Consider the following 26,777-nt stretch of genomic DNA (forward strand, 5'->3'; position numbering starts at 1 on the left):
AGAAACCAAGTGCTGATGACAGGCTACAACACGGATGAAACTTAACATCATGCTGAGTAGAAGAAGTCAAATACAAAAGACCACGTATTAGAGGATTCCATTGATATGAAATATCCAGAATATGAAAGTCCATAGAGACAGAAAGCAGATTAAAGGTTGTCTGGGCACAGGGAACTCAGGAGAAGTGCGGACTGGCTCCTCATGTGGGTAGGAGGCCTCTTCTTGGAGTGATGCAAGTATTCTACGATTGCCTGTGGTGATGGCTGTGTGACGCGGGGAACACACTACAGAAAAAGCAGTGGCCTGTAGCAGGTAAGCTGTACGATACACGAATTACATCTCAATAAAGCTGTTGTGTAAGAAAACAAGGGAGATCACACCAGGCAATCCTAAAGGAGATCAACCCTGAACATTCATTGGAAGGGCTGATGCTGAAGCTGAAGCTCCAATACTTTGTCCACCTGATGTGAAGAGCTGACTTATTGGAAAAGACCCTGATGCCGGGAAAGACTGAAGGCAGGAGGAAAAGGGGGCGACAGAGAATGAGATGGTTGGATGGATGGCATCACCGACTCAATGGACATGAGTTTGAGCAGGCTCTGGGAGACGGTGAAGAACGGGGAAGCCTGAAGTGCTGCAGTCTATGGGGTCGCAGAGTCAGACACGACTTAGAGAATGAACAACAACAATATGCTTTTTCCCTGTGACTAAGACAAGACTGTGGAAAAGAGAGTTCAAGGTCATGATGAGAGGTGGGGGTGACATTAGTGTGTGCAAGGTAGGGGGTCCTGCACCCAGAGTTCCCAGGTTACCTGGTGGTATCACCAAGGGAGGGAAGACTTGGAGGACAAAAAGAATTTATGTTGGAATTAATGCTTAGAACATAGAAAGTACCTAAAATTAATCCCTTACTTGTTCATACTAAAAAGCAGAAGCTGTTAAGAGCAGGCTATATGGCACAAGTAACAATCAGCTCCTTCAACCAGCGTTTGGCCCCATTTATCCAAAATGTGGGTAGAGGTTCCACAAGAGATTTCACTGTTACTAAAAATACTACAGGATCTAGTGTGTGTGGCCAGGATGGGCCCCAAGCCCAGGGCACACGAGCTGAGTGGGAGAGGGGGAACATGAGCAGCGGGCTGAGCTCCTGATGCCAGAACCCCCACCAGCCCAGACCACGGCATCACGTGACCTGGAAGCTGCACAGGGTGGGGACACGCCTTGTCGTCCCCATGTCCTGACCAATTCCGAACCTGACACGCAGCACTCAGAAAGGACTGCCAACTGAGTGATCAAGGACCAAAGGAACTCTGATTGACCCACGGAAGCAGCTCTGACAGTGAGTCTCTGGGCCCATACCTGTGTAACAACCACGGTCAGCCCAGGTGAGGCCGGGGAGAGTGTATGCATCTTATCCACAGAAAGCCAGGCGAGCTGCTCAGGGGCATGTCTGATAATAAACTCCACACTCAAAACTAGCGTACTGTCTCACAAGCCCCCTGCCCACCCCAGCAGCCGGCACACAAACCTGAGCTGGGAGACCTGGGGGAGAACTGGCGCTGCCCACAGCCCCAACAAGAAACAATGGTGTTGACAGCACCGGCCCTGGACTGAGCCCACGGCCTCCTGGTGCCCGCATCAGGAGCAGGCGTCACCTCACCATGCACGTCCATTGTCAGATGATGCCCCAATTTGGGGCTTATCCCGGGTCCTGGGACAGTGATACACAGGCAGCTGGTGACCAGGAAGAGGAGGAACCCCAGCCCCGAGGGACGGGAGGTCTGCTCCACATGGCCCCCACCTGGACCATCCCCATCCGCCTCCGTTACCTCTGCCTCCCGGAACCATGGTGGGGTCATTGACAAGTGACAGCAGGTAGATTTTAGCATTCAGGACACAGAAAAACTTTTGGGGAAGACCTCGGATGTGTGCAGAGCTCAGTGTTTGGCCTTTCACAGGCAGGACTCCCAGCCCCTGCAGTGTGTGTGTGGGAAGTGCAAGGTCAGAGCTGGAAGCAGAAACCTGTGCCCATGGCTCCCACAGCCCGGAGTCTGTTCTCATAAATGCGATGGAGAAGCGTGAAGCATAACTGGGCCCTCTGGGGTCCTGTGTGCAAAGTGGACTCTGGGGGCTACTCAGAGAGAAAGGGATTGATCTCATAAAACTGAGATTACAGGTACCTCGGGGATTCTGCGAGCTCGGTTCCAGACCCCTGCAATAAAGGGAATTTAGAAACAGCTGGGTCAAACGAATTTTTCGGTTCCCCAGTGCATATAAAAGCTATGTTTCTACCACACTGCAGTCAATGTTGAGTAAGCAATAGTATTATGTCTAAAAAAGCAACACACACATCTTAACTGAGAAGAATCCACTGCTAAAAGATCAGTCAGGGCCTTCAACGAGTCATCATCTCTTCGTGACAGCAATGTCGGAGATCACCGATCATGGATCCCCGTTACAAACAGGATAATGACCAAGTCTGAAATACCGGGAGAATTACCAAAATGCGACACAGAGACATGAAGGGAGCAGATGCTGTTGCAAAAATGGCACCAATGGACTTGCTCCACGCAGAGCTGCCACGAGCCTTCAATATGTTTAAAAAAAACTTTGAAGTGCAATCAAGTGAAACTCAGTAAAAGGAGGTCTGCCTGTATAATAATAAACACTGAGTACGAGCCGTCTTCCCTCTTCTGGGTAAGCCCTGGACCAGTCGCTGCGTGGGTCTGGTCTGAGATATTCTTGTTCTCCCTGCTAAGAGAAAACAGCCCTTGCAGAAAAGGACAATAAAACCCACATAATTTCACTCCTTTATGACGTTTGCAAAGAAGGATTGTCACCACAAAACGCCCTTATCGATGACTGCAGACAAGATATATTACAATCAATGTGTCCACTGAGAATAGTAAATTTTGTTTAAAAACAAAAACAGGGACTTCCCTGGTGGTCCAGGGATAAGATTCCGAGCTCCCAAGGCAGGGGACCCGGGTTTGATCCCTGGACAGGGAACCACATTTTGCAGCTAAGATGCAGCACAGCCAAATTAATTAATCAGAAACCCAGTCACCTGGTTTGTCACTGCCCTTCCTCCCACCGCTGTCCTGTCAGAGGAAGCCACCATCTCCCCTCTACTTTTTTTAATACTTCAATTAAAAATATCAAGCATCTGAGTTTTCTCAAAACTGCCTCTTTCTAAGTTCCTACTGAAAAACTTCACCAACCACTTCCCAGTTAGGTACAACAGGTGCCGCTGACGATGGGAGGAGGACTTGGTAAGTTACAGTCTGTTGTGAGCTGTCCTGATTGCCCGAGATGCGTCATTCAAAGGATGACAACAAAACCATAAGAGCGGCTGGCCTTCAGTTCTGCGTTCATTTCGGGAATTATGGGAGGGGGAAAAAAAGAAGACCTGCTTGGCTACTAACATACAGAAAAACAACAGGTACCAGAGATATTTCTGAATCTAACATTTAACTGCTTACAGGTTGTTTTTTCCTTTTCCTTTTTCTTTTTTTTTTAAAAAGTATTGACAACACGTTGACTAGCTTAAAAATAGAGGCTTAATTTTCTTTTCCTGGAATCGCCGGGCTGACTGGGTCGCGCCTGCTGCAAACCCAAAGCAGCCATTAGCAGCTCTCAGCTCGGTGCCACTGCCTCTGCCCACACTGTGGGTGGCGATTTGCAATGCCCCCATTTCTATATTTAATCCTGGCTGACAGAGTGTGGGTGCCGGCCTCCTATATTAAGAAAATGATAGTAAGTTCATCTTATTTTAACTAGCCCACCCTTTGGAAATTATAAGGGGAGTTATTTTAAGAGCCAGCTGAGCGACAGCCTCCTGAGACTGTCTGGCTTCTCCCTGCCAGGTTTCTTTATTTTTTATTTATTTTTAAATTAATCAATTTATTTTTTCGGCCACACTGCAATGTTTGCGGGATCTTAGTTCCTCAACCAGGGATTGAAGCGGTACCCCCGACAGTGGAAACACAGAGTGCTAACCACTGGACAACCAGGGAAGTCCTCCCCACACTCCCCGCCCCACCCTCCCCACTCCCAATTTCAAATGTACCTGCAGGTCTCTGACACCAAGGGCAAAGGAGTATTAATGAAGGTAGCTAATAAAGATTGCACTGGGGCATTAATGCACAGTGTAGTGAAGACGACTTGTTTCTAAGGACAAAATGTCAAAGGGGGCATCTGGCTCCCGCTTACCCTGAGCATTGCAGACCTGGGGCCAGGAAGAAGGGCTGCCTGGCCACGAGGCCAGGTCTCACTGCTCACATTCTATATCAGGGAGCTGGAGAAGGTCAGTCAAGCGCTCACTGCTACTTGAGAATCAATGCCTTCCCTGTTCTAATCAGGCAACAGGAGAAGCAGGGCAGGCAGATTCCTGTTCCAAATGCCATGGAGAGCAGGGAACGGGGGCAGTGGTTATACACAAGCCCCCCTCCCCGCTGACCCCTCCCGGAGGGACGTGGCCACCTTGCTGAAGTTCACACAAGACCCAGAATCATTCCCATGGGTGTCAGTTTCCTCTCGGGTATCTGGGCTGTGGTCTCAGGATGAGGACCAACAGTGGAGAATTCACATTCCTGATATGGAACAGGAAGGACATTGACAGGGGTATGCCCCCAATGATCATGGCCAAAGAGAAAGCAAAAGCTGGTAACAGGTGACCAAAACCAAAAGTCCATTTGAGAGGAGGACATGCTCAGGCCATACAGCTGACCAGGTTTCTCAAGCTAGATGCTCTGCATTTTGGTAAGAGGGGGGACTGAAGTCATCCTGTGTCCAAGGTGTGGGAGCAACCTGCAGGCAGGTGTGGGCAGGAGGAAAGCTGTCATGGGTGGGCATCGCTGCATCCTCTGACCAGCGAGCAGGAGCCTCCTAGCCAGCCCAGGAGAAGCTGGTTCACAGCAGCTGGAGCGTCAGGGTTGTGACCAGACCCCAGCTCCCACCCTGTCATCCGATGAACAGGGAGCCTTAGCAGCAGAGGATGGTGTTTTCAGAAACAGAGATTCTTAGAAAGTGAGAACTGGAAGGCAGGAGGCTGTCACCAAGGCAATCGTCAGCCGCATGATGCAGTATCGGGGGCCCAAAGCAGCCTTTGCCCCCTTATCTCTTGACCCTAGGAGACCAGAAGTTCCTCAAAAGGAGAAAACACGCCTTCTCGCCTCCTTGCTTCCTCCCCGGCCACGGATCTGATGCCTTGTCCACCACGAGGGAGGAGCTCCAATGAAACGAGGTCACGGAACTGAGAGGAGCATCCGGGCTGCATCCTGTACTCTACAGTGGAACCCAGTCCTCCCCCCGGCACACAGGACGCCTTTTCACAACCACCCAGAAACACTCAGTAGATGCTGTTTGTGCAGGCGCCTCCTCCACGGACCCCACGCCTCGTCTCCCAGGCTTCCTTCACCTGGGCCCCCCTCTGCTGTGCACCCCACCTCCCTAGGGCTGGCATGGCAGGTCTACACGGTAGGAAAGTGAGCTTGGCAAGCAGGCAGGTTGCAGTATGGGCTCTTACACAGGGTGGACAGGAAAGGCCTATTCTCTTATTCCAGAGACCTGAACACAAAGACAGGCCTCCAGACAGCTGTCAGTGGGGCCTGAACAGGCCCAGCTCAATCTGCCTTTGGCTCTGAGTAGACCGGTCAGGGAACTTGAACCAGCTATGAGGCCATTTCCAAGGGAACATGCAGACCCATAGGTGACAGTGGAAGTGGCAAGAACTCAGACTCTGCTGTTTGAAGCTGGAGCCCAAAGGACTGGCTGACAGGTGAGACAGAGAGCTTTTGAGACAGGCTGAGTCACAGAGGCCATAGGAATCCTGGCTTCACAACCAGAAGGAAGGTCTGGCCGCCACCACAGGGGTAAGGCCAGGAGGAACCCAGGACTCGTGTCTGACACTCTGTGCCAACCGTCCCAGGCCTCAAGTGGCAGCTGGAGTCAGGGGTGGGCTAGGGGCTGTACGGCTGGAGCCACCAGCCTAGGCTGGGATGGGGCCTGGGTTCCCGAAGCCAGCAGGAAAGGAAGACAGGCAGGAAGGCGGGACAGCACAGGGACTGCAAGCGTGGCGGTGGCGGAGGAAGCAGGGGAGGGCGACCCTGGGCCTTGGACAGGGGAAGCCAGATGAACAGTGAGGGCCAGACCAGCCCACCAGCTTTGGCAGGAGGCTCCAGGGAGGACAAGAGAGGGACTGGGCCAGAGGGATGGAGAGCAGACGGTCCAAGGCGCGGAGCAGGAAGTGCCAGTGCCTGCTGGGTCAGGCAGATGGGGGTGGGTTCCCTGCAGGAGCCGGCCACAACAGGGGCAATGAAGCACAGGGCGGAGACTGTCCTCCGAGTGGGCCCAACCCAGCAGTTCTGAGGATGTGGAAGCCACATGCTGGAGTTACCGCCCATAATTCTAACAGAGAAAAGCTGCTGATCGCTCAGGACACAGCCACCTGGCGCTGTCAACTCAAATAGTCTTTCCAAAAGATGTCTTCCATTCACTCAGGATGTTCACTCAGTTCCTTCTCCAAAAGCACTGTGGGAGAGAGGCCAGGCAGGGTAGGAAGATGGGGTGCCAGGAGGCGAGTGCCTGAGAAAACCACAGTCAGCATGGGAGGCAGGAAGCACGGAGCTGTTCCGCCAGGACGAAAAGGTTTGGGGGAGGACGGACACAGGTATGTGTATGGCTGGGCTGCTCTGCTTTTCACCTGAGACTGTCACAGCATTGTTAATTGGCTATATCCAATATAAACTGCATTAAAAAGAGAGGAGGCATGGAGGTCGTGGTGGGTGAAGCGGCAAGGGTGTGTCCACCTGCTGGGGAGGAGTTCAGGACGCTCCAGGAAGACATGGGTGTGGGCCTGGGCAGGTGAATGGGGCCAGGTGGGAAGGCAGGCTAGACATCAAGGTAGGAGAGCAACAGGCACATCAAGGAGAAGGGAATCAGAGGTGAGCGCATGGAGCTGAGAACCACAGGGCAGCAGGGCCCAGGCTGAGGGCCCCCCGCTCCGGGGTCTTCCCTCTCTGATCTGCCCCCACGGCCAGACAGGTCTTAGAAAAGCCCAGCGGTCTTGGCTTCCTTTCACGTCAGGCCAGTTGTGGTGGCAACGCTCCTCTTGGGCTGGGAGAGCCATGTGGAAAACAGTCAACAAGGGGCCAGGCCAGGCAAGTCCCCAGGACAGAAATCACGGCAAAGGACATTCAGGAACCAACACGGGAGAAGGAGCGAGACCTTTAAGAAGATGAATAGGAGACAAAGGCACAAAACTACCCCCACTTTTCATCAAATGTGAAAAAGTCACGTGTCGTGATGGAGTTAAAAATCCATCGACACAAAGCACGCTGCAGAAAACAAACAGATCTGCAGACCAAAACAAGGAAAAGCAGTTTTCTATTTCAGGCAAGCTTTTCTATAATTATTATTATTATTCATTTTGTACGCTGCTACCTTCCTGCATTTTTAATTATTTGAGTTATTTTTATCACTGAATCTCCTGGGCTCTCCAGGTATGTTACTGTGCCATCTGCAAAACCAGAGAGCATTGCTTCTTTTCTGCCAGTTCTTGTGACTTTGCTTTCTTTCCTGTTTTACCGTGGTGCCTAAAATCTCTGAAACAATGTTAACCTGCCTGACTCCTGACCTCAGGGGAAGATCCTCCAGGCTCCCCTCTGAATAAGATCTCCCATTAAGGCTTTTATCATGTTGGGGAAGTAAAATCAATTCCTACCCCAAGTGTTTTTATCAAGGATGGGGGTTTGGGGTGAGTTTATAAAAAGGTCTTGAGTGTTACAAGAACCTAAACACCCCACAGACAGCTGCCAGGTCACCCCTTTCAGCCAACCATGGAGGGTGGGAGGGCGGAGGGGGAACAGCCTCTCCTGGACCAAGATCCCAGAACTTCCAAGGGGAGGACTCAGAAGGCAGAAGCCCAAAGCCTGGCCGCTGCTGCTGCACAGAGGCCCTGAAAGTCAGCACCAGGAGAAGCAGTCAGGCTGCTTTCCCTCGCAGCAAACAAGTATCCTCTGCACCCTCCAGTTCACTCCCCACATCTTTTCATTCCCTCGACTGGTTATCAGAGTCCCCATCCCTACAGCCTGGGCGGACGGGAGTCGTGGGTCCCATTGGTGATCTCCAGCCCTCCCCACTACATCTCATGCTGACGGGAGTCCTGGGTCCCATCGGTGATCTCCAGTCCTCCCCACTACATCTCATGCCAGCGCGGCGCTGCCCAGGTCTGTGCTGTCTGTGTTTTCTAAGTGGCAGAGTAGGAGCTAGTCCTCAAGATGAAGACTACTCAATGTATGCAAACCAAAGAAAATAGGGCAGGAGAGGAGTTTCTCTAAGACACATGTGCAGCATGGAATTCCTGAAAAAAAGCGAAATTAGCAGCCATCTCACTTCACTGTTTTCTCCTGTGATTGGCATCCACCGAATTACATATAGTTTATGAAAGACTTTCATTCAAATGACTTAGACGCCGTCCTTGGTGACGGCATTCTCTCTATAGGAAAATACAGTAAGATCACCGTGCTCAGTGTTTTCTGCATGATGTTTATTTTGTTCCTTCACTCCCGGTGAGTTACGAGGCATCAGAAGAGAAGACTAGGTTTGGTAAAATTATGAGGCATGATTTGTAAATCGTGAGCACCAAAATCCCTACTAAAATAGGCACTAAATATTATAAAGCCATTGTAAACACTTCTTTAACATGTATTTAAAAAAATGACTGTTTTAAATGCAGCCACACAGGCTACATAAATGAGAACAAAATGCCATACATTTCTAGAAGATTCCAAAAATTCCCTTGCTGCCTGCATTTCCTGAATACCTCAATCATGTGACGAAAGATCGGACTGAAGATTATAAACTTACTGCCAAGGAGACAGTGATGGTAGAAATATCATATTCAGTAAACTTCCAAAATCTGGACAAAATAAGCAAAAATTCTAGCACAGAGTTTCACAAACTTCAGGTAGAACAGAGCTCTATTAGGCTTCCCTGATGGTTCAGTGGTAAAGAATCTGCCTACAGTGCAGAAGACTAAAGAGATGTGGGTTCGATCCTTGGGTTGGGAAGATCCCCAGGAGAAGGGAATGGGTGCCCACTCCAGTATTCTTGCCTGGAGAATCCCACAGACAGAGGAGCCTGGCAGGCTACAGTCCATGGGGTTGCAAAAGAGCTGGACGCGACTGAGCACACTATACACAACGAGTCTCAGAGACAGCTCTCAGCAGTTCCAGAAGCCTGGCTGTTGGATACGGGGGCTAGTGAAGAACAGAAAGCTGCAGAGGCCACGGCAGCTCTCTAAGTAGAAAGACACCCTGATTGTCACAACATTCATGGCCTAGAACGTACCCTTTGCTGTGAAGTACAGCTTCCCTTAGGTAGGACTAAGTTCATCAGATCTAAGGGCATTGTGGCCAGCACTTAGTTCAAAGAGGAAAATTATCATGAAATTGGGAAAAGAAATACACAAAAAGAGGATTAGTTTAAAAAAAAGAAACAAACTTGAAAAACACGTCTCAAATCAGGGCCCCTTCCCTGATTCTGACAGGCCCAGGGCCTATCACCCCAAGCTTTCCAACCCGAGCCTGACCTGTGTCTCTTGTTTCCAGAACAAGCTTCTGCAAAGCATCTCTCTGACTCTGTGTGAAACCCCAGAGCCTACACAAAGAGTTAAGACTGAGCACTGCTCCGGAGGCATCCCCTGGTAGAAGTATCAATGCAGTCCTGCATGGAGTGGCACTATTGGAACGGGGTTTCGAAGGATGAATAGGAGTTTTCACAGTGGAGAAGAAAGGAAAGCTTGGCATTCAAGGCAATTGGAAATGAAGAGTGCAAATGAATAGCATGTGCAAGTGCCCATCACACCTGGGGGATGAGGGATTACTTGTATGCCAAAAGGAGTAGTGCCCAGACTCCCACCACCCACACAGCTTCTGCTAACTGCCATACTGCTTCCCGACTTTTCCCCTTATGTTTTTTCTTTACATCGACCTTTTTAAGTTTACTTTAATGTCATCTGAGAGAATTATCTCCGTTAAACTCTGGATTATGACGTACCATTTATATTTTCCTTAAATCAGAGAAAATAATCACACACCATTAAAGTAGAAAGCATCCCTCTGTGAGGCTGGAGCTAAGTCCTCTCTTGTGCCAGCCGTGGTCCCCAAGCTGGGAGCTCCAAGGCCTGTGCTATCTGAGGTGGAGTTTGATTAATGGAAGAAACACATGCAAACACCAGAGGCAAGACCCTTCTCTCTTGGTGGGTCACACTGTCTCTCTCTAGTGACCTCACTGTTCCCCCAAAGGCCCTGCCCTGACCCACAGGTAGCCATTAGACGTCTCGTGGCCATAAGCTCCCAGAGTAGTATGTGACCCTCCGTTAGGACAGTTACCCATTTGACTTTCATTTACCAGTTTGAAAAACACGCGTTGACAGTATTTCGGTAATTTATTATGCAACTTCTTAAAAGTTGAAATTCATACTTCATTAAACACAAGAGCCTAAACTGGGTCAGACGGCAGCATGGCCTCCTGGGGGGAATTAACAAGGAACCAGAGTGTGGGAAGGGACAGCGAGGGTCATTTGTCCTCACCTCCGTGCACGAAACCGTGCAGGGTGCAGTCGGAAGGCCCCACCAGGTGGATCAAGCTGGACTGGCTGTAGCTCACCGTGTTCGGCTCTGGAATCATGAAGGAGAGAGATTAGGTCACAAGACTGATCGGTTTCCACAGCTGAAGGGGCCCGCAGTGCGACACTGTCCTGATGTTCACATGGTCATTGCCACCACCCTGGGTGGGGTTTCTCTAAGGAACACTGGTCTCAAAATGCTCCAGTCCGTGGGGGGAAGGCTTGAGGATTAATTAGCCTCTTGGATAGTGGGTCGTGATGTCATTTCCTTGGGGACACCAGTGTCCCCAGTGAAGCCCTGCCCTGCCCCATGGGCAGCCACTGACCACCTCTGGGCTATAAGCCCCCAGGATGGGTGTGGCCATCTGTTAGGACACAGTCACCAATCCGACTTTCATGCCCCATTCTGTAAACATTTTAGCAATTTATTACACAGCTTTTCGAAAGCTGCAACTTCATTAAACACAACAATAGGTAGAGACTCTGAGCCAGACAGAGACACCGCAGGTGTGGGACCCCAGACCCCACTCTGGACTCCGGCTGGCCCTCAGTGCCAACCTGGCCCAAGAGACGCAGCACCGGAAGGGGTGCTGGCTTTTCCTCCTGCATTCCCCATGCATCTTCCCAGAGCACCAAGCCACCACCCCTCACCCATGTGCCATGGCTGCTGCTGAAAATCTCTAATAAGAGGCTGCACTTAAAAAAAAAGAAGATGAAATAAAGCCCCATCTCCAGAAAGTGACACCATCCCTCAAAACACTGACCCTTCTGACAGGTGTGAGTAATTCAACAAAGAGGCTTCTGGGCAGACCCCCTGCCGGGACTGCTTCCGCCTTCCCAGACCCTTCTGGGAAGGACGGCTGATGCCCATCTGTTTCCTGCCCGGACAGCTGGTGCTCAGAGAGGGTGGCCCCTTCCTGCCCCAGCAAGACGGAGCTGCCGAGGAAGCCAGCCTGCTGGGCCCCTGAATGGCTGAGACACCCTGCGGGTGAAGAAAGGTCCTTCCCATGTTTGGATGTAGACAGAAGAGCCTTTGCAGGAAGTAACGGTGCTCAGGACCCAGGTCGGGTCACCCAGCATCGACAGTTGCCTCTGAGACTCTGCGTTGTTCCTCCACGTGGGATCCCAGGAAGTGTGGTTGTCTGTGGGGGTCTTGAAACAGGAAGATCTGCGTTCCTGTGAGCCAGGGTTTTGAGGACTGACTTCCAAACTCAAGATATTTGCTATTTGTTCTCAAGCCTCCCAACTTAAGAGAGATTTAGACTCAAGTTTCGAGCTCGTATGTGAAGTGCCATCTGCTCCGAGAGGGCCCTGCAGGAGGGACTCGACCATGTTGACATGCTCTTGGCTGGGAGGGCCCTCGGCTACGGCAGAGGCCATGAAGCGGCTCCAGCTCAGGAGGTGGGGAGGGCGCGGGGCTCTCATTGTTATCCGCGGTCAGCTTCTTTCTCTGGGGGTTCTGGCGACTGGCCTGCTCTCCGGGCTCCCTGTGTGACCAGCAGAGGCAGGAGCCAGCTGCCATGAGAGGTCCTGGCACCAGCCTCGGGTGGACCCTCCACCTGGGACGTGTCTGAAGCCACAGCCTGTCGCAGTGTCAGAGCTGGTGGAGAATGCCCTGCCGAGAGGCCAGCTCTAAGGACTCTACCCTCCAGCCCACCCACCTGGATGTGGACCCCTCAGGAGCAGGGGCACAAGGACGCCATCTAAAACCAGACAACAGATGGCACGCATAAGTCCATGGCTCAGGGAGAGTGCTCAAGGGCCCCCAGCATCCCCGGGGACTGTGGTCAGCGCAGATGACCCCCGGGAGGAGATGCTTCCTCTCCCAGCTGCCTCCCAGGCCCGGGCTCGTCCAGAACAGTCCAGATCATCAGGGAACCACACTGGGTCTCAAGGAAACATCGCTGGACACACTACCCTGGATGAGAAGGGAGGCCCTGAGAAGGCGCCCAGGACGCTGCCCTGCCCCGTTCCTAATTTCATTCCAAGTGGAGAAGAGCACCCAAAACCCTCTTTCTGCTCAGGAGGAGATCATGGCCCCTGCTGGTCAGGTGCACCCATGGCCACGCCTACTGTGGCCTGGGGCGACTGGGTGGAGGGGCACAGCCTGAGGGCCACAGAGGATACCAGCTAAGTCCCTCTGCCACCACAGCCATCAGAGAAACACTCCAGGGTAGCACTAGCAGCCCACGACACCCCCGATCTTCAAGGACTGTCTCCCTTGGGCCTCTCTCTGCAAAGAACAAAAAGGCACCGAGAGCCACGCAGTACCCTGTGGCGCTTTCTCCGCTTTGTGTCCTGCTCATAAAAAACATCAAAGCAGCTATTTTACAGCATGAATGGAAATGAAAAGCCTCAAATTTGGCCCGCTCTCAGGAACTGCTCTGACCAGTTAAGAGTTCTGCGGCTGGACAATGACAAAAGATTTTTTTTTTAATTTCTAACAATGGAAATAGCACACAAAAATCTTTGTCATGTCAACTATCTACTTATTCAAATGACAAGCCATTTGAAATAACTATAACCACCAAGTCAAAGAGATGCCCCCCAATGTTCTATAGTAATGTTTAAAATATCAATTAAGCCATGTCTACTAATTCAGTGTTCTTGGAACCCGCATTGATGTGCTTTTAACAAGTGAAAACACCAAACTTCTGATGGGAAAGAAAAATGCACACACACCCTCAAGTGCTCCTTCCCTGGGCCATGAGCTGTAACTCTGGGGATTCAGGGGGCTCCAGAGGCTGGGACTGTGCCGGGGGGTCCACAGTCACTTCCTGTCCCTGGTCACCCTCAGTGGCCTTTCCCCTGTTCTTTACACCCTGTCTCTTAGGGGAACCAGAGAGAAACATGAGATGGGTCTTCAAAGCTCGAGGGCGAGGCACAGACATACAGGGGTCACCTGTGATTGTGACCAGCGCTGCCCTAACAAACAGACGTGGGGCTGGACAGGATGGTGGTCGCTGTCCTTGAGGGTGGTGTGCACACACAGGGCCAGGAGGGAGAACCAGGCAGGCCTGTCTCCTCGCCTGCTTCCCGCCTGGACCACACTTCCCAGCCCCCACAGGACAGTGAGCAGAAGTGTCCCGACCCAGGGCCAACCCATCGAGCCCCTGACAGAGAGCCTCCCTGGTCCTTCCCCTCCCGAGGTGCCAGGAGCTACCTGACACAGAGGTGGAGCTATGAAGCCAAGGTCCCCACCTCCTGGAGGAGATTCCCCGGATTAGGACTTTACAGGGAATAAACCTCTAGCATTACGCACTAGTGAGTGTAAGCAGCTACCATGGCCTTGACTAATGCGCCTCATCTTTGAACCTGCAATTTCAGAATGATGTCTAGAAACTGATTGAGGTCCCCAGGGCAGCCAGAGATAAGCACAGACCCCCTCCTCCTTCATGCCCACAGTAGGAACCTGAGGCACAGACAGGCTAAGTCCCCACGGAGCAGAGCTGGGGTCCAAGCCCAGAGGTTCCTTATTCTGCTCCCTCCTCCTCCCCAGGACAAGTGCTGCTGGGAGGTGGGGTGACAGGGCCTGGCCAGACCCCAGGAAGAAGGCTCTCCCATCCAGGGCCAGCCCCCAGCGGGCAAGCACGAAGCACTCTTGTGGGTGGCTCAGAATGGACTGGCCAGCAGGGGTGGTCAGGTACTGGCTGACCTCAGGGAGGCAGGGTCCAGGCCCAACCCAAGAATGAGGGGATGGTCTGACTCATCAAGACCCCAGCTGTTGAACTTCCCTGGTGGTTCAGTGGATAAGAATCCACCTGCCAATGCAGGGGACATGGGTTCAATCCCTGGTCCGGGAAGATTCCACATGCCACGGAACAACTAAGCCCAAGAGCCACAACTACTAAGCCTGCGTGTGGCAACTACTGAGCTTAGGCACCCTAGAGTCTGTGCTCCACAAGAGAAGCCATGCAGTGAGGAGCCTGAGCACCGCAAGGAAGAGTAGCCCCTGCTCACTGCAGCTAGAGAAAGCCCATGCACAGCAACAAAGACCCAGCACAACCAAAAAATAAACAAATAAAAAAAGACCCGGCTGTCCTAGCAATGGGCACACTGGGGACAGTGGGATCAGACTTCAAGGTGATACTGCTTCAAACCCAAAGGCCAGGGAAGAGGCAGAGCTAATTCCGTCATAAACCTGAGAGCCCCCAGAATGGACGGTGGGTTACAGGACCAGACAGTCCCTACACAGTTAAGACTGGACAAACGGTCATGAACTGAAGAGTTCAAGGTAACTGTATTTTGTCTTGTCAGATGGAGGAAACACAGTAAGAAAAACTGGGCTTCTAAAAAACTCCCAGACTCTCTGAAAAGACACCTGAAAGATGAACTTGGCCCCTCGCAGGGGTTGCTAGGCAACAGCCACAGAGATGAAATCTGATTCTGACTGCAAAAGTAACAGAGAGCTGCAGATCCAGGGGGACTTGCGGGTGGTGGGGTGGCAAGTCCAGGGTCAAGCCTGCCTCCCCAAGGCAGGGCGGGGGTCCTCCCACAGGGAGGGGCACAAGTGTTAGGAGACCCCAGTGCCAAGTGCACACGGCAGTGCTCAAAAACCCTGCAGAGAATGGATATGTGACTTCTTTAAGAAGTGGTTAAAAGTCAGTCCCTATTGCCGAGAAAGATGCATTTTTATTAGAGCCAGAAAAGGAAAAACTAAAGAGCTTATAAAAATCTATCACAAAAGCTTGAGATTCAGAATGCCATCTTACAGTAATATCACTGGAGAGTATGAGATCCTAAAAAATACTATGTATCAGATTTACAATCAGAGAACGGCAAACAGAAAATAATCTCATGAGCAAAGGAGTTTAAACTGATTGAAAACCCTGAGTAATTTTAGTTTCCCAGACAGTCAGTCAAAGGAGTAAGCCAGGATTAACCCCATGGCCCTCAAAGCCCGAGACTGCCTTCAGCCCCAGCTTCTGTCCCAGCACTGGCCAGCAATCACCCCAGGAGGGGTGGATTCAGCCCTCAGAGGCCAGCCAGCACCTCTTCCCAGCCCCTCTCTTTGCTGCCTTCAGGCTGACACTGCTGCTCCCTTTCTGTCTCTGACAAGGACACTGGTCACTGGATTTGGGGCATCTCAAGATCCTTAACTTGATTCCATCTGCAGAGGCCCCCCTCCGCGAATCAGGGTGCGGTCACAGGGCCCAGAGACTTGGTGTGAGCTGTGTCCTGGGGGGAGGGAGTTGCCATTCAACCTGCTCCAGCCTCTCTTCCAGGAACTCCCCCAACACCAAGTCTGTGTCTTTCTTTAGCCATCGCAGCTCCCCCATGTCCCTTTGTGCCCCTCCTGACCTGTATGCTCACCCACCCTCCTGAAAGCAGAGCCTGGGACTGAGGTCGCTGACCGCCTGTGGCACATGCCCAGGGCCTGGACACACTAGAGTTATCACGAGAGCCTCAATCTCTCCAGCCCAGGCCCTGGAGCTCACTGCGCTCATTAGCGGGAGAGGGGCAGAGCCCAGGGCTCATGGAGCAGCAGCATCGAGTGAGGAAGGGGTGACCTGGGGCCGGTCCTCAGACAGCAGGCAAGGGCCGGATCAGGAGCCACACCACCCGCACGCAGGGCCCGTGAGGTGTTGCTCTGGGATCCAGCACGGAACACAGACACTCACCCCGGGAGCCCGGCCAACACGGAGAGAGGACACACAGCCCACGCTCCAGCAGGAAGATGCGGTCAGGTGTGCGCAGAGGAGGGTGACGTGCGACACCAGGCCAAGGCCCCGAGGCCCAGCCCTGAATCTGTTCCATCAGGGACTCGGGGGACAGCCTCCCTTACCTATCGGGACTGTGGACGGAGGTTTTGTTACCACCGCAGCCCTCCAGGCACTAGGAGGAAGACTGGAGGAAGCAGCCGTGAGGAGCCGAGCCTGGTAGAGTTCTCTGCGCCCCAAGCTGTCTGGGCGCTGAGTCCGTCTACTGAACCCACGTCTGGGCAGTGGGCCCAGGAAGAACAATGTGGGAAATGCTGCTGCCATCCTGTGGTTTTTTTCTTGGCTGTGTTGGGTCTTCCTTGCTTTCTGTGTGCTTTTCTCCAGTTGTGATGTGCGCGCTTCTCATTACAGCGGCTTCTCTTGCGGAGCACAGGCTGCAGGTGCACAGGCTCAGTAATCGCAGCGCACAGACTCTAGGCTGCTCAGGGGGTTCAGTAGTTATGGCTCCTGGGCTTTGGAGCACAGGCTCAACAGTTCTGGCTCACAGGCTTTTACTTGCTCTGCGGTATGTGGGGTCTTCTCGGATCAGGGATTGAACTTGTGTCCCCTGCATTGGCAGGTGGATTCCTATTCACTGTGTCACCAAGGAAGTTAGCCATTCTGTCTTTTGCATGAGCTGGAAATCCCACCAAAAACGCACTCCAGGTAAACTAGAGGGACAAACTCTTCGTGGCCAGGTGTGCATCCCTCTGCTCAGGCAGCGGGGCCCCTCCTCTCGGGGGGCCTCCCGGTCAGCGCTCCATGGCAGCAGATACACCAAGGCCTTCAGGGTTGTCCCCCAGCACCATGGTCAGCTGTGCCACTTGGACAGGGCTTGCAAGATGCAGGGTCAAAGGGACAGTGCCCCACAAGACAACACCTGGGGACGCACTGGCCCCAGCAAGACAACGCTCATGAGCAGGCCTCGCCGCCCCGGCCCCCAGACTGCAGCCCGGCTCCTACCTGGATTCAGGACGGGCTGGATGATGTCCCCATTGCGCCACTTGGTCTCCATGCGCTCCAGCTTCTGGGCCTCGTAGCGCTTGCGGCCCTCCTCCTCCTGCTCCTGCCGGGAGTACTGCGGGGCAGGGCAGGGTGGGAGAACGGGAGAAGGTCAGGCCTGGTCCCTAGGTCGCCTCCCATGTGCCCCGCCTTCCTGCAACTGAAACTATCTCTTCTTTCTCGGACAATACACACTCGATATAAATAATGAAGACACAGAGGAGGGGGAAATACCACGGAGACCTCCCTGAGCAAGAGAGTCTGGGTCAGATGTTTGAGTGACGTCCTCTCTGGAACTGCTTTTCTGCCCATGTGTATAAAAGGTTCTGCCGTGCTGTACATGAAGCTCAAAAGTCACAGCCTTCCCTCCTCGCATGTATCATCCTGCCATAATTTATGTGATGGATCCATAATATCTGGACACTTAGTCTGCTCCCAGTTTTTCACCATTAAAACATCATACTGATAATCTCAGCCACTTTCCATGTTATATATAGCTGCCCCAGTCCTTCCTAGACACAGAACTAGTGAGTCGGGGAGCCCCAGAAAGGCTGCCCCGAAGACCAAGAGAGGAGCAGGCAGGTCCCCGTGTGCCCTAGACACTGGGCAGCCTCACTCCATTGACTCCCAGCCATTCAAGCAGGCTGCTGGTGTATAAGGAACACCCACCAAAGCTCTCCTGATGGATCATGGGTATTCTGATCCAAGAAGGTAAATATAAACGTGAAAATAAAACATGGCATAATGGAGAATGCTGCATCCTCTGGTGCCCATTGCGCTAGGGCCCAGTGCAGGCAACACCCTCTGTCCCGGGATCCACTGGGGAGGTCTGGGGTCCTCAGGGCCTCGCTGCTGACCCCCGCCTGGCCACTCTCCTGACGGGCTCTGACCTCTGCCCTTCCATCCATTCCACTTGCATCTCCCGCTCAGCCAGTGGAGAAGCAGCTGGGCTCAGGGCCCTGCGTGCTCCTCTCTGACCCTACAATTTCAGACCTTCTTTCAAAAGCTGGTTTTAAATATCTTGCTTTTCTTGCAAGTGGCTCAGCTGCAAAACCACCCAAGTCTGAACACATTCAACGGCTTCATTACCATCATCTTGGGCTTGAGAGTCCATCTCTGAAGGAGGCTTTGATGGGAGTCGGGTGGTATGTCCCAAAGAAATAAAGCATGGTGGGTGTGGAGAGCACCATGGAGCCCCTAGCCTCTCCCTCCATAAACAGATGATCCCTCACGTCCCACCACACAGAGCAAGGCCTCCAAGAGTGGAGACTGTGCTGTGCCTTTCTAGGAAAGCTGAAGGACAACTTACGTGTCCTCAAGAAATGCCTTTAAAGAGATTTTTTAAAAAAGAGCCAACCTCCCCAGGCTAATAAATCCTCATGTCCAGCAGGATCATGAGACCTCTGCACTCACATGGGGCTGACAGGGGTCCCGGCTCTGACACCAGCCACAAGGACCAAGAAAACGTAGCCTCTTCACAAACCAACGCCTCCTGCTGACTCAAAATCTGGGGACACATCATGAAAGCATACTCTCGATGGGCTGACACCCACTCATCCCCAAGGGCTCATCAGACTCAGCTGACTCGAAGCAGAAGACTGCCCAAACATTCCAGGCAACAGTCTGAGTGAGCCTTTTGACTCAAGCTCACATTGACACACCAATAAAAACCAGAGTCCACTCTCCAGTGCTCCCCTAGCCTCTTGGGGGCCACAGCTGTTCCCAAGCCACCAGAGGTCTCTTGATTCATCACAGGGTCACCAAGGTCCCTGGTCCCTGGGGGATGAGGTGGAGCATAGTGACGAAGTCCTCGCTGAGTGACACCACAGGGGACAGCTGGGCTTCCCCAGGAAGAGGCACTCATGTGGTCGATCCACACACACACATGTACATGTGACAGCAGTGTGTGTGCACGTGTGCGATGTATGCTCTGTGAGACATCTATGTATATGTATGTGTGGGATGTATGTATGATCAACGTAACATACCTGCATGTGTGAGACACTTAAGATACACACACACAGGCAAAGTGACGTATGCACTCACTAAATAACCACTATCAGTGTGGGGTCGGCTAGAGGAGGCTAGCAGGACCTAGGAAGCCTGACGATCAAGCTCCCAGCACCTGAGTGTCCATGCTCCTGGGAGTCAGAGCCAGGCTTTCCAGGACTCAGATGGGCTGTGCCCCGGAACACAGCAGACCCATATGTGGAGTCAAGCGAAGGCTTGTACATGGGCCTAGCACATGTTGGGGGGAAGAAAACGCAAATATTAGCAACGGCTGCAGCTGTAAGCCACACAGCTTCTCCCATCTGGAGCTCTCTCTGTACCCAGTGGAACACTTCCAACACCCCCTGCAACATGGGCAGGGTTGATATTTATGTCTCATCAAACCCGGCTAAACAAAGGGAATGGGAAGCAGGGGGCCCACGCCAGGATGTGGGAGGGAAAGCGGGGGACGAGAGGGGTGACGTGCAGAGCTGCCCTGTCCCCGTGGGGAGGGGGACAGGAGCCAGCAGAGCCCGATGTTGCTTGCCCCTCCCCTGCTGGCTAAAAACCCACCAGCTCTCAGCACCCAGGCCTACCCCACTCCCTGCCTCCAGGAGCCAGAAGGAAGCAAAAGCTGATGTGCCTGGCCCAGGAATCTTTCTTCAGCAGCAACCCCTGAAGACGTATCACGTGACTACTGAAGCCAGAGATAAGGCCTGCTGGAGACTTGTAAAACTGTGTAGCATCTGAAAATTAAATCTAAAAGTTAAATAATAGTGTTTTGAGTGTTTACATGAGATGTGGCTAATTTAACATCAAGCGCTTAGTGGGAAAGATGAAACCGAGGATAAGCACACTTGTACTTTCTAAAGAGACAGTCACTGAGCCTCAGACTCACACCTGCTTCTTGGGTCTTAAAACCCCTCAGTCAGTGCTGCTTGAAAATGACAAAATGGTCAGCAGCAGAGAGAGCAGCTCCAGGAAGAACGTGGTGGGCGGGGGTCGGAGGGGGACGTAGGTGGTGCAGACAGGGAGGGAGGAAGAGATGGAGAGAGAGAGAGAGTGGGCTGGACTGAAGGCCAGTGTTCTGGCTTCAACAGCAGCCTGTCAGAATTCCTGTCCACCTGGGACTCAGCATGTGACCTATCTGGGAACTAGGGTCTGTGCAGGAATAATTAGTTAAGACACGTGCACTCGTGTGCGCACACACACACACAAACGGAAAGGCAGCCAGGTGACCGCATAGGCAGAGCCTAGAGGGATGCGATCACAGGTCAAGGAACGTCTGGAATGTCTGAACTAGACGACACGGGAAGGATCACCCCTAGCTCAGAGCCTCCGGCAGGAGCACAGCCCAGCCGGTACTGTGATTCTGTACTTCTGGCCTCAGAACTGGGAGAATGAACTGCAGTTCGAGCCCCTAGGCTATGTCACAGGGGCTCCCGGGAAACTCAAACAGATGGGACATGTGGGAATCTGGCCCCGAGCACCTGCCCTCTCCTCACATGTGGAGGGACAGGCAGCCCGGAGCTGTGGACACCACCACCCTGCCCTCATGGTACCAAACCCAGGACTACCAACCAGATGCAGACCAAGGTCTGAGCACCCTTCCCGGTCCATGTGGAGAGAACGCCTGTCACCAGGAATGCTGTTTAAAAGTCTAGACTTAAGGGCAGCTGGAGCCCAGAAGCTGAGTGGCCCTCCCCCAACTCCCCAGGGCCTTGACTGGGCAGGCAGCGTGCTGGTCAGACATGAGCTATGGGCTGGGAGCCCGTCCCCCCCGGCAAGATGACAGGGAGCAAGCCCCCACTGCCCTAGGCCTATGGGCGTCGGGGGACACGACAGAGAGTGGGAAGGGCCTGTGGTAGGGGGGCAAGGAGGAGGAGACTAGGGAGTGCTCCTCTGTGAGTGCAATACAGTCCCTAACTGCCTGGGTCCCCACTTTACTGTTTCTTAGAAGTTTCTCCTCCGGACATCTCGGCCACAGAAAAATGCTCCCTGCAGGGGCAGACACGGCTAAGCCAGGCCCAGGCCTCTCTGAGAACTGCTCCTTGCAGGGGTGAGAGCAGAGCACCCGGCCTCCAGGGAGAGTGGGTCACAGATGTCCTTGGAACATCCAGGGGTGGGGGAACCACAGGAGGAGGGGTGGGGCGCTGTGAGGGGAGGAGTTAAACCCCTCTATCAGCCTAATCGCCCCCTCGGAATGCCTGCCTACCGAGCCTGCCTGCAGTGGGGCACCTGGGCATGAACAAGACGAAGTCTCTTCATGTACAGATGTGTCTGTCCAGAGAAAAACCCAAACGAGAGAAACCAAGGAAGGAAGTGGACATGGCGGGAGAGAGAGCAGGGCTGAAACAGAGATGTCTCAGCCTGTCTCCCCAGGACTGTGGTATCCCCTAGACTGGCCACCTGCACAGTCCTGTTGCCCATCTTGCCTCTGACCAGGGCCCTCCAAGGGGGGTCTGGTATCCGCAGGGCCCAGGCCAGCCGCTCTGGCCTTCTCTGCATGAAGGGTTGTCCCTCCCCCTATGCCTCTAAACCTCCTAAGACTTGGTCCCCCCTGCCCCTGCCTGAGAAAAGTGGGCAGGGTCTCCTTACCACAACCGGAGGCACCTCCAGGACCTTGTCCACATTCTTCAGCGACAGGGGCACGTACCACAGGGTGGCCTTATTGGTCAGCTTTTTGGTACCTTCAAAGAAGAAAGACATGTGAGGAATGTCCTGGGAGCCAGCAGGGTGGCAGGCAGGGCCAACGCCACCTCTGGCCCCCACCCCCAGGCCTCCTTCAGCCTCGAGGTGCAAGTGTGGGCACAGACTAGGGGGAAGCGTGGGCCCCAGCTGGGGAACCCCCGCCCCAGCATGCGGCCCCGCCCCAGATGCGGCCCCAGCTGGGGAACCCCCGCCCCAGCAATGAGGCTGCTGGGAAGACTTCAGATCTTCTGGTCTAAGCTGGGGGGCCTGCCGGCTTTCTAGGACTTTCTAACTCAGAAGGCCCACATCTGGAGGGTGCCAACTCCAGGCAGGCCTCCAAGGAGCCTCCAGAGGGAGGGGGAGGGAAGGGCTAGGCTGGGGTGGGGTAGGCAGATTGGCCTCAGCCTCCTCCCAGGGAAAAGCAGGACAAAGCCAGGCTGGGCCCCATCTCCACCGAGAGATCCCGGCTGACGGATCTCATGGAAGAAGGCCCCACTGAGGAACTGGACATCACGACACACAGAACAGGAACGTCCTCTGAAGGACCCATCCACTGTCGTAAAGGCCACTGAGAAGAGCTCTGGGTGGGCAGGAGGCAGCTCATGGATGTGAGGCTGAGGGTCGTGGAGGCGGGGCCAAGGGCACAGCCAGAGTACAGCCCACCCCACACCAGGTCCCCCTTCCCAGTGTGGGGGCCACACCAGGCACAATTGGGGGGACTCAGCCTCACTCCAGATGCTCCCACGTCGGGGCTCAGAGAGTGCTGTGAGCTGCTGGCTTCGGCTCTGGGGTGAACAACAAGAAACAGAACCCTCTCTGGGCACCAAGCCTGGCCTCAGGGCAGAGTGGGGCTCGCAGGGCAGGAGGGCTGTCCGGGCTGAATATCACGGTCCAAAAGAGCCCAGAGATCCCTGGGTCCACACCCCTCACTTGTGCAGGAGGACACTGAAGCCCAGAGAAGTCAAGGGGCTTGCCTAGGTTCATACAGAAGCTGAATGCCTCCCAGACCCCATAATTTCAGAAAAGTATTAATGTTTGTGAGGATGCCTGTTAAAAGTTGCCTCTTTGACGTGGAAGATTGCATGTAGCAGAGAACAGGAGAACTTCAGGACAGCAAGTAAGTAGAATAGAGGAAGCAGCCTGGGGGCCTGGCCCTAAATGCCTCCTACCAGTTCCTCTGACCTGCCCCCTCAAGGCGATCCTGGGGCCTCCGTTTTTTCCCTTAAACTAGACCAAAGGTCCAGGCCGAGCCCCAGCAGGTCAGAAAGAAAGAGGGCGAGGCCCATCAGGACGTTTCCACAGCACCACCAGGATCACAGGCAAACAACATGGAAAAATATCTTCACTGCTCTGTGATGGAGAGTGATTCTGACAACCTGCTCTGGGGAGTAAAGATTTCCTGTCGGACTCAGCTAGAGCCAGCCTGATGGCCCGTTTCCACGGAAACGCCGAGTGGCCCTCCTCCAAACCCAAACGAACACCATGGAGCAAATGAGGCAAAACACTCGAACTGTGCTTTCTCTATCATTCAATAAAACCACCAAAAGACAACGGCAGCACTGAAAACATTTATTCTGAAATTCTGAGGCTCCCAGCCATTTTCTGGAGCGCTTCGCGGCAATCACATCCCAGTGAGCTTAATATTTTGACAGTTGCCAGAGATGAATGAGCAAAGGTTTGCTGGTTGTCTGCCTGGGCGCGTGCTCGCCAGGCTGCCTCTTGAAGGCGGCACGGCCCCGAGTGAGGGGGACGCGCAGAACGGGGGCCCTGCCTCCAGGGGCTGTGAAATACAGAGACGGCATGCGAGCAGCCTCCTGGCTCAGCCTCGTCACCTGTTTGTCTGTGCAGCCTGGTCTCCCCACCTGGCCGTGTTCAAAGCCCCTCCGGGCAGCCCTGTTCTGGACCAGGCAGCCACACGGCCTGCCCTCACATCCCAGCGGACACGCAGGCAGAGATGCATCAAGGCAGGAAGACCTTGAGACACAGGGTCCCAGGATAAGAGAGACTCACACAGACCCAAACATGGAAAGATGGACAGAGGATGACAGAGATACTGACATTGTGCCAAGACCCAGAGGGGGACCCGGATGTGAGATCAAGGTGGGAGGAGGGTGCCCGGACCTGCAGCAGGGGCTCGTGGGCAAGGCAACGAAGCCATGGAGAGAAGACGCAGCCCCAGCGTCAAGCGACCACATCCACCCCGTGATCCGGCCTCGGGTTTCTCCCACTGCCTCGGCCCTCCCCCGTGTCAAAAAGCTGGGCAGTGCTGGCCAGCCCCTCCTCCACTGGGCCTCTGTCCGCATCACATGCCCACAGCCTGCCCGCTGTTCTGGGAGGCTGTGCTCTGCATAGCCACTTCTATCCTCGGGGCAGCTTAGACTCTGTGTGCCCACCCTTCAGGGCCAGGGCAGCTGGGGATTCTGTGTGTGTGGGGGGGGGGGGAGGGGAGGGGGGCGGCCGAGGGGGCGCGTGGAGAGCATCCTGACCACGAAGCTGGGGGTTTCATGTCGCTAGCACGGGCACTGGGTGAGCACTGCCCACTCTTGCCCACAGAGGGAGGGTCCTGCAAAGAAAGAAGAAAGCGGGCTGGAGCGCTTCGTTCTAGACAGCGCCCCCTGCTGGCTTCCTCTCAGCACAGGAGCGACTCCACTCCTTCCTTCCTTCATCAGTGACTGAGTCCCTGTCCATCATGAGCCAACGGAAGCTGCAGGGGCAGGGGACATGCCCATTCCCCTCAGACATCAGCAGTCCAGCGCCAGCCTCCTCGGCCTCCCTCTGCAGACACCCAGGCTGGTCACCAGGCAGTCGGCAGCATCCCCCTGATTTTGACAACCAAGTGTGTCCCCTTGAGAACCATCTCTGGTGGGAGGAGCCAAGATCCCAGGATCCCTGCCACTTGGCAGAGGTGAGCTCCAGTCTGAAAGCCCAAGAGGCCCCCTGTCCCCTGCCTCTTGTCCCCACTCAGTGTGATGCCATTCTGTTCACGGGCTTCCTCCCTGGCCAAAGCCTCTGTTGTGCAGAAAGGGGGCCTGGATGACGGGAATCTGTAAAGCAGGCCCCTACCCTGTTTTGAGACACCAGAAAATTGCGATGAAAAAACCAGCACTGCTGAAAACATTATCGACTACGTGTGAATTTCAAGAGAAGCAGGGAGTGCAGCCAGCCATTTCCTCCCTTGGGTCCTGAGCGGGGAGACTCTACTCCCATCTCGGGCCAGGAGAGCAGGACTAGGTCACTGTGGTGGGGGTGGGCATGGGGGAGGCAGGTGGTGGGGGGATGGTGGGCTGCTAGCCCATGTGGGAAGTCAGGACCAGAGGACCCCTTTCTGTGCCGCAGCCTGAGACCAGCATCCAAGGTCTCTTGATGCCGGAGCTGCCCGGAACACAGAGCTCAGGCCACAGATCAGGACATGGGGCACAAGCCAGCTGACCACTCCCCTGCCCCAGGTTCTGCCTCAGCTGCACCATTCACTATGCGGCGGCTGGGGCTGCTGCAGTCATCAGAATGTTCTAGATGGGTAACTGAGCGCCTGGCCTGTGTGGGGGAGAAGCCTGGAGCCCCATGAAGATCTCTGAGCACAGCACTCTGCAGGCAGCCATGGCTGAGGGTGGGGTGTTGGAGGAGGGGCAAGGACCCAGGCAGCTCCCTCCCCTAGAGCCAGCAGGGCCTCTCCTCTGGGCGGGACACCAGGTGGGCTGGGATGAAGAGCGGGGCAGCGAGGGCACCAAGGAGGCTGCCTGCCTCATGAGCATCTCGGTTATAAAAAGCAGCGACTGAACGGGAGCCACACTCCCCTGCAGCGCCCAGTGGGGGTAGGAAAAAGGGTTTCCATGGTTACCACTCTGAGGAAGAGAATATTCAGATCAAACCCGAGTCAAAGGTTCACCCAGTGAGCACCAGCCTGGCTTGCAGCGGCCCCCAGGGAGCAGAGCAAGGGCCAGGCCAGCGTGCTCCAAGGAGCAGTGAGGGGCCGGGAACGGGGGGTGGCCACTGGGTGCACATAAGCAGGGCTGGAAGGTGGCTGGTGCCCTCCTAGCCCGCTGCCACCCCTCTGCCCAGACCAGTTGGCTGCCAGCCCCTACCCCAGGAAGGCAGAGGGGAGGGGGGCCGCACACCCGGCTCATTGCCTAACTACGCCCATGCCCCTGTTTCCCATCTGCAGAGCAAGGACGCAGACGTAGCTGCCCACAGGTGGAGATGGGAATGCAGGGAGGTCATCATGGTGTCAGGATGAGCCAGGAGCCACGGCTGCTGCGCCTGCCCCATGGCCCCCGTCACTGCATGCAGACATCACCTGTGAGGATGTTCTCAGACATCACGTGCACCTGCACCTCGACCGAGTGCTTGGAGGTGTAGGTGATCTCCGCGCTGACGTGCGCCACCTCGCCGATGCACATGGGCGACAGGAAGTCCGTGCGCTCCACCCGGGCCAGCGCAGCCACGCAGCGCTCCTGCAAAGACCAGAGGCGGTCAGTCGTCCCAAGGCCCCACCCTGGACATGGTCCCCTAAAATGACCCTGGGTTTTTTCCCCATGGTTATAGTAAAGCAAGTCATGGGACTTCCCTGGCAGTCCAGGGGTTAGGACTCCGCGCTTCCACTGCAGGAGGCATGGGTTCAATCCCCTGGCCAGGGAACTAAGACCTCACATGCTGTGTGGCATGACCAAAGAAACAAAAGGTTTTTTTAAATAAAGAATAAACTAGAGCAAGTTACTGTCAGCATACCCTCCTAAATGCAAAACCAGGAGGTGAAGCACTGCCTGGGG

The 26,777-nt window shown here is 54.2% G+C and overlaps 1 protein-coding gene across 6 annotated transcripts in view; it reads right to left on the bottom strand.

The window, feature by feature from the left end:
- The window catches only part of ACOT7 (acyl-CoA thioesterase 7), a 110,221-nt gene that overhangs the window by 22,986 nt on the left and 60,458 nt on the right, over positions 1-26,777 (bottom strand). For all 6 annotated transcript variants that reach the window (XM_006048890.4, XM_044942928.2, XM_025285829.3 and 3 more), the window contains exons 3-6: positions 26,306-26,462; positions 21,919-22,010; positions 17,293-17,407; positions 10,596-10,682 (exon numbers count right to left, since the gene is read on the bottom strand). In XM_006048890.4, the coding sequence (XP_006048952.1) occupies positions 10,596-10,682; positions 17,293-17,407; positions 21,919-22,010; positions 26,306-26,462 (451 nt within the window). The remainder of the gene's footprint in view (positions 1-10,595; positions 10,683-17,292; positions 17,408-21,918; positions 22,011-26,305; positions 26,463-26,777) is intronic.

The sequence above is a fragment of the Bubalus bubalis genome, chromosome 5 (assembly GCF_019923935.1).
Source record: "Bubalus bubalis isolate 160015118507 breed Murrah chromosome 5, NDDB_SH_1, whole genome shotgun sequence".
Lineage (NCBI taxonomy): Eukaryota > Metazoa > Chordata > Mammalia > Artiodactyla > Bovidae > Bubalus > Bubalus bubalis.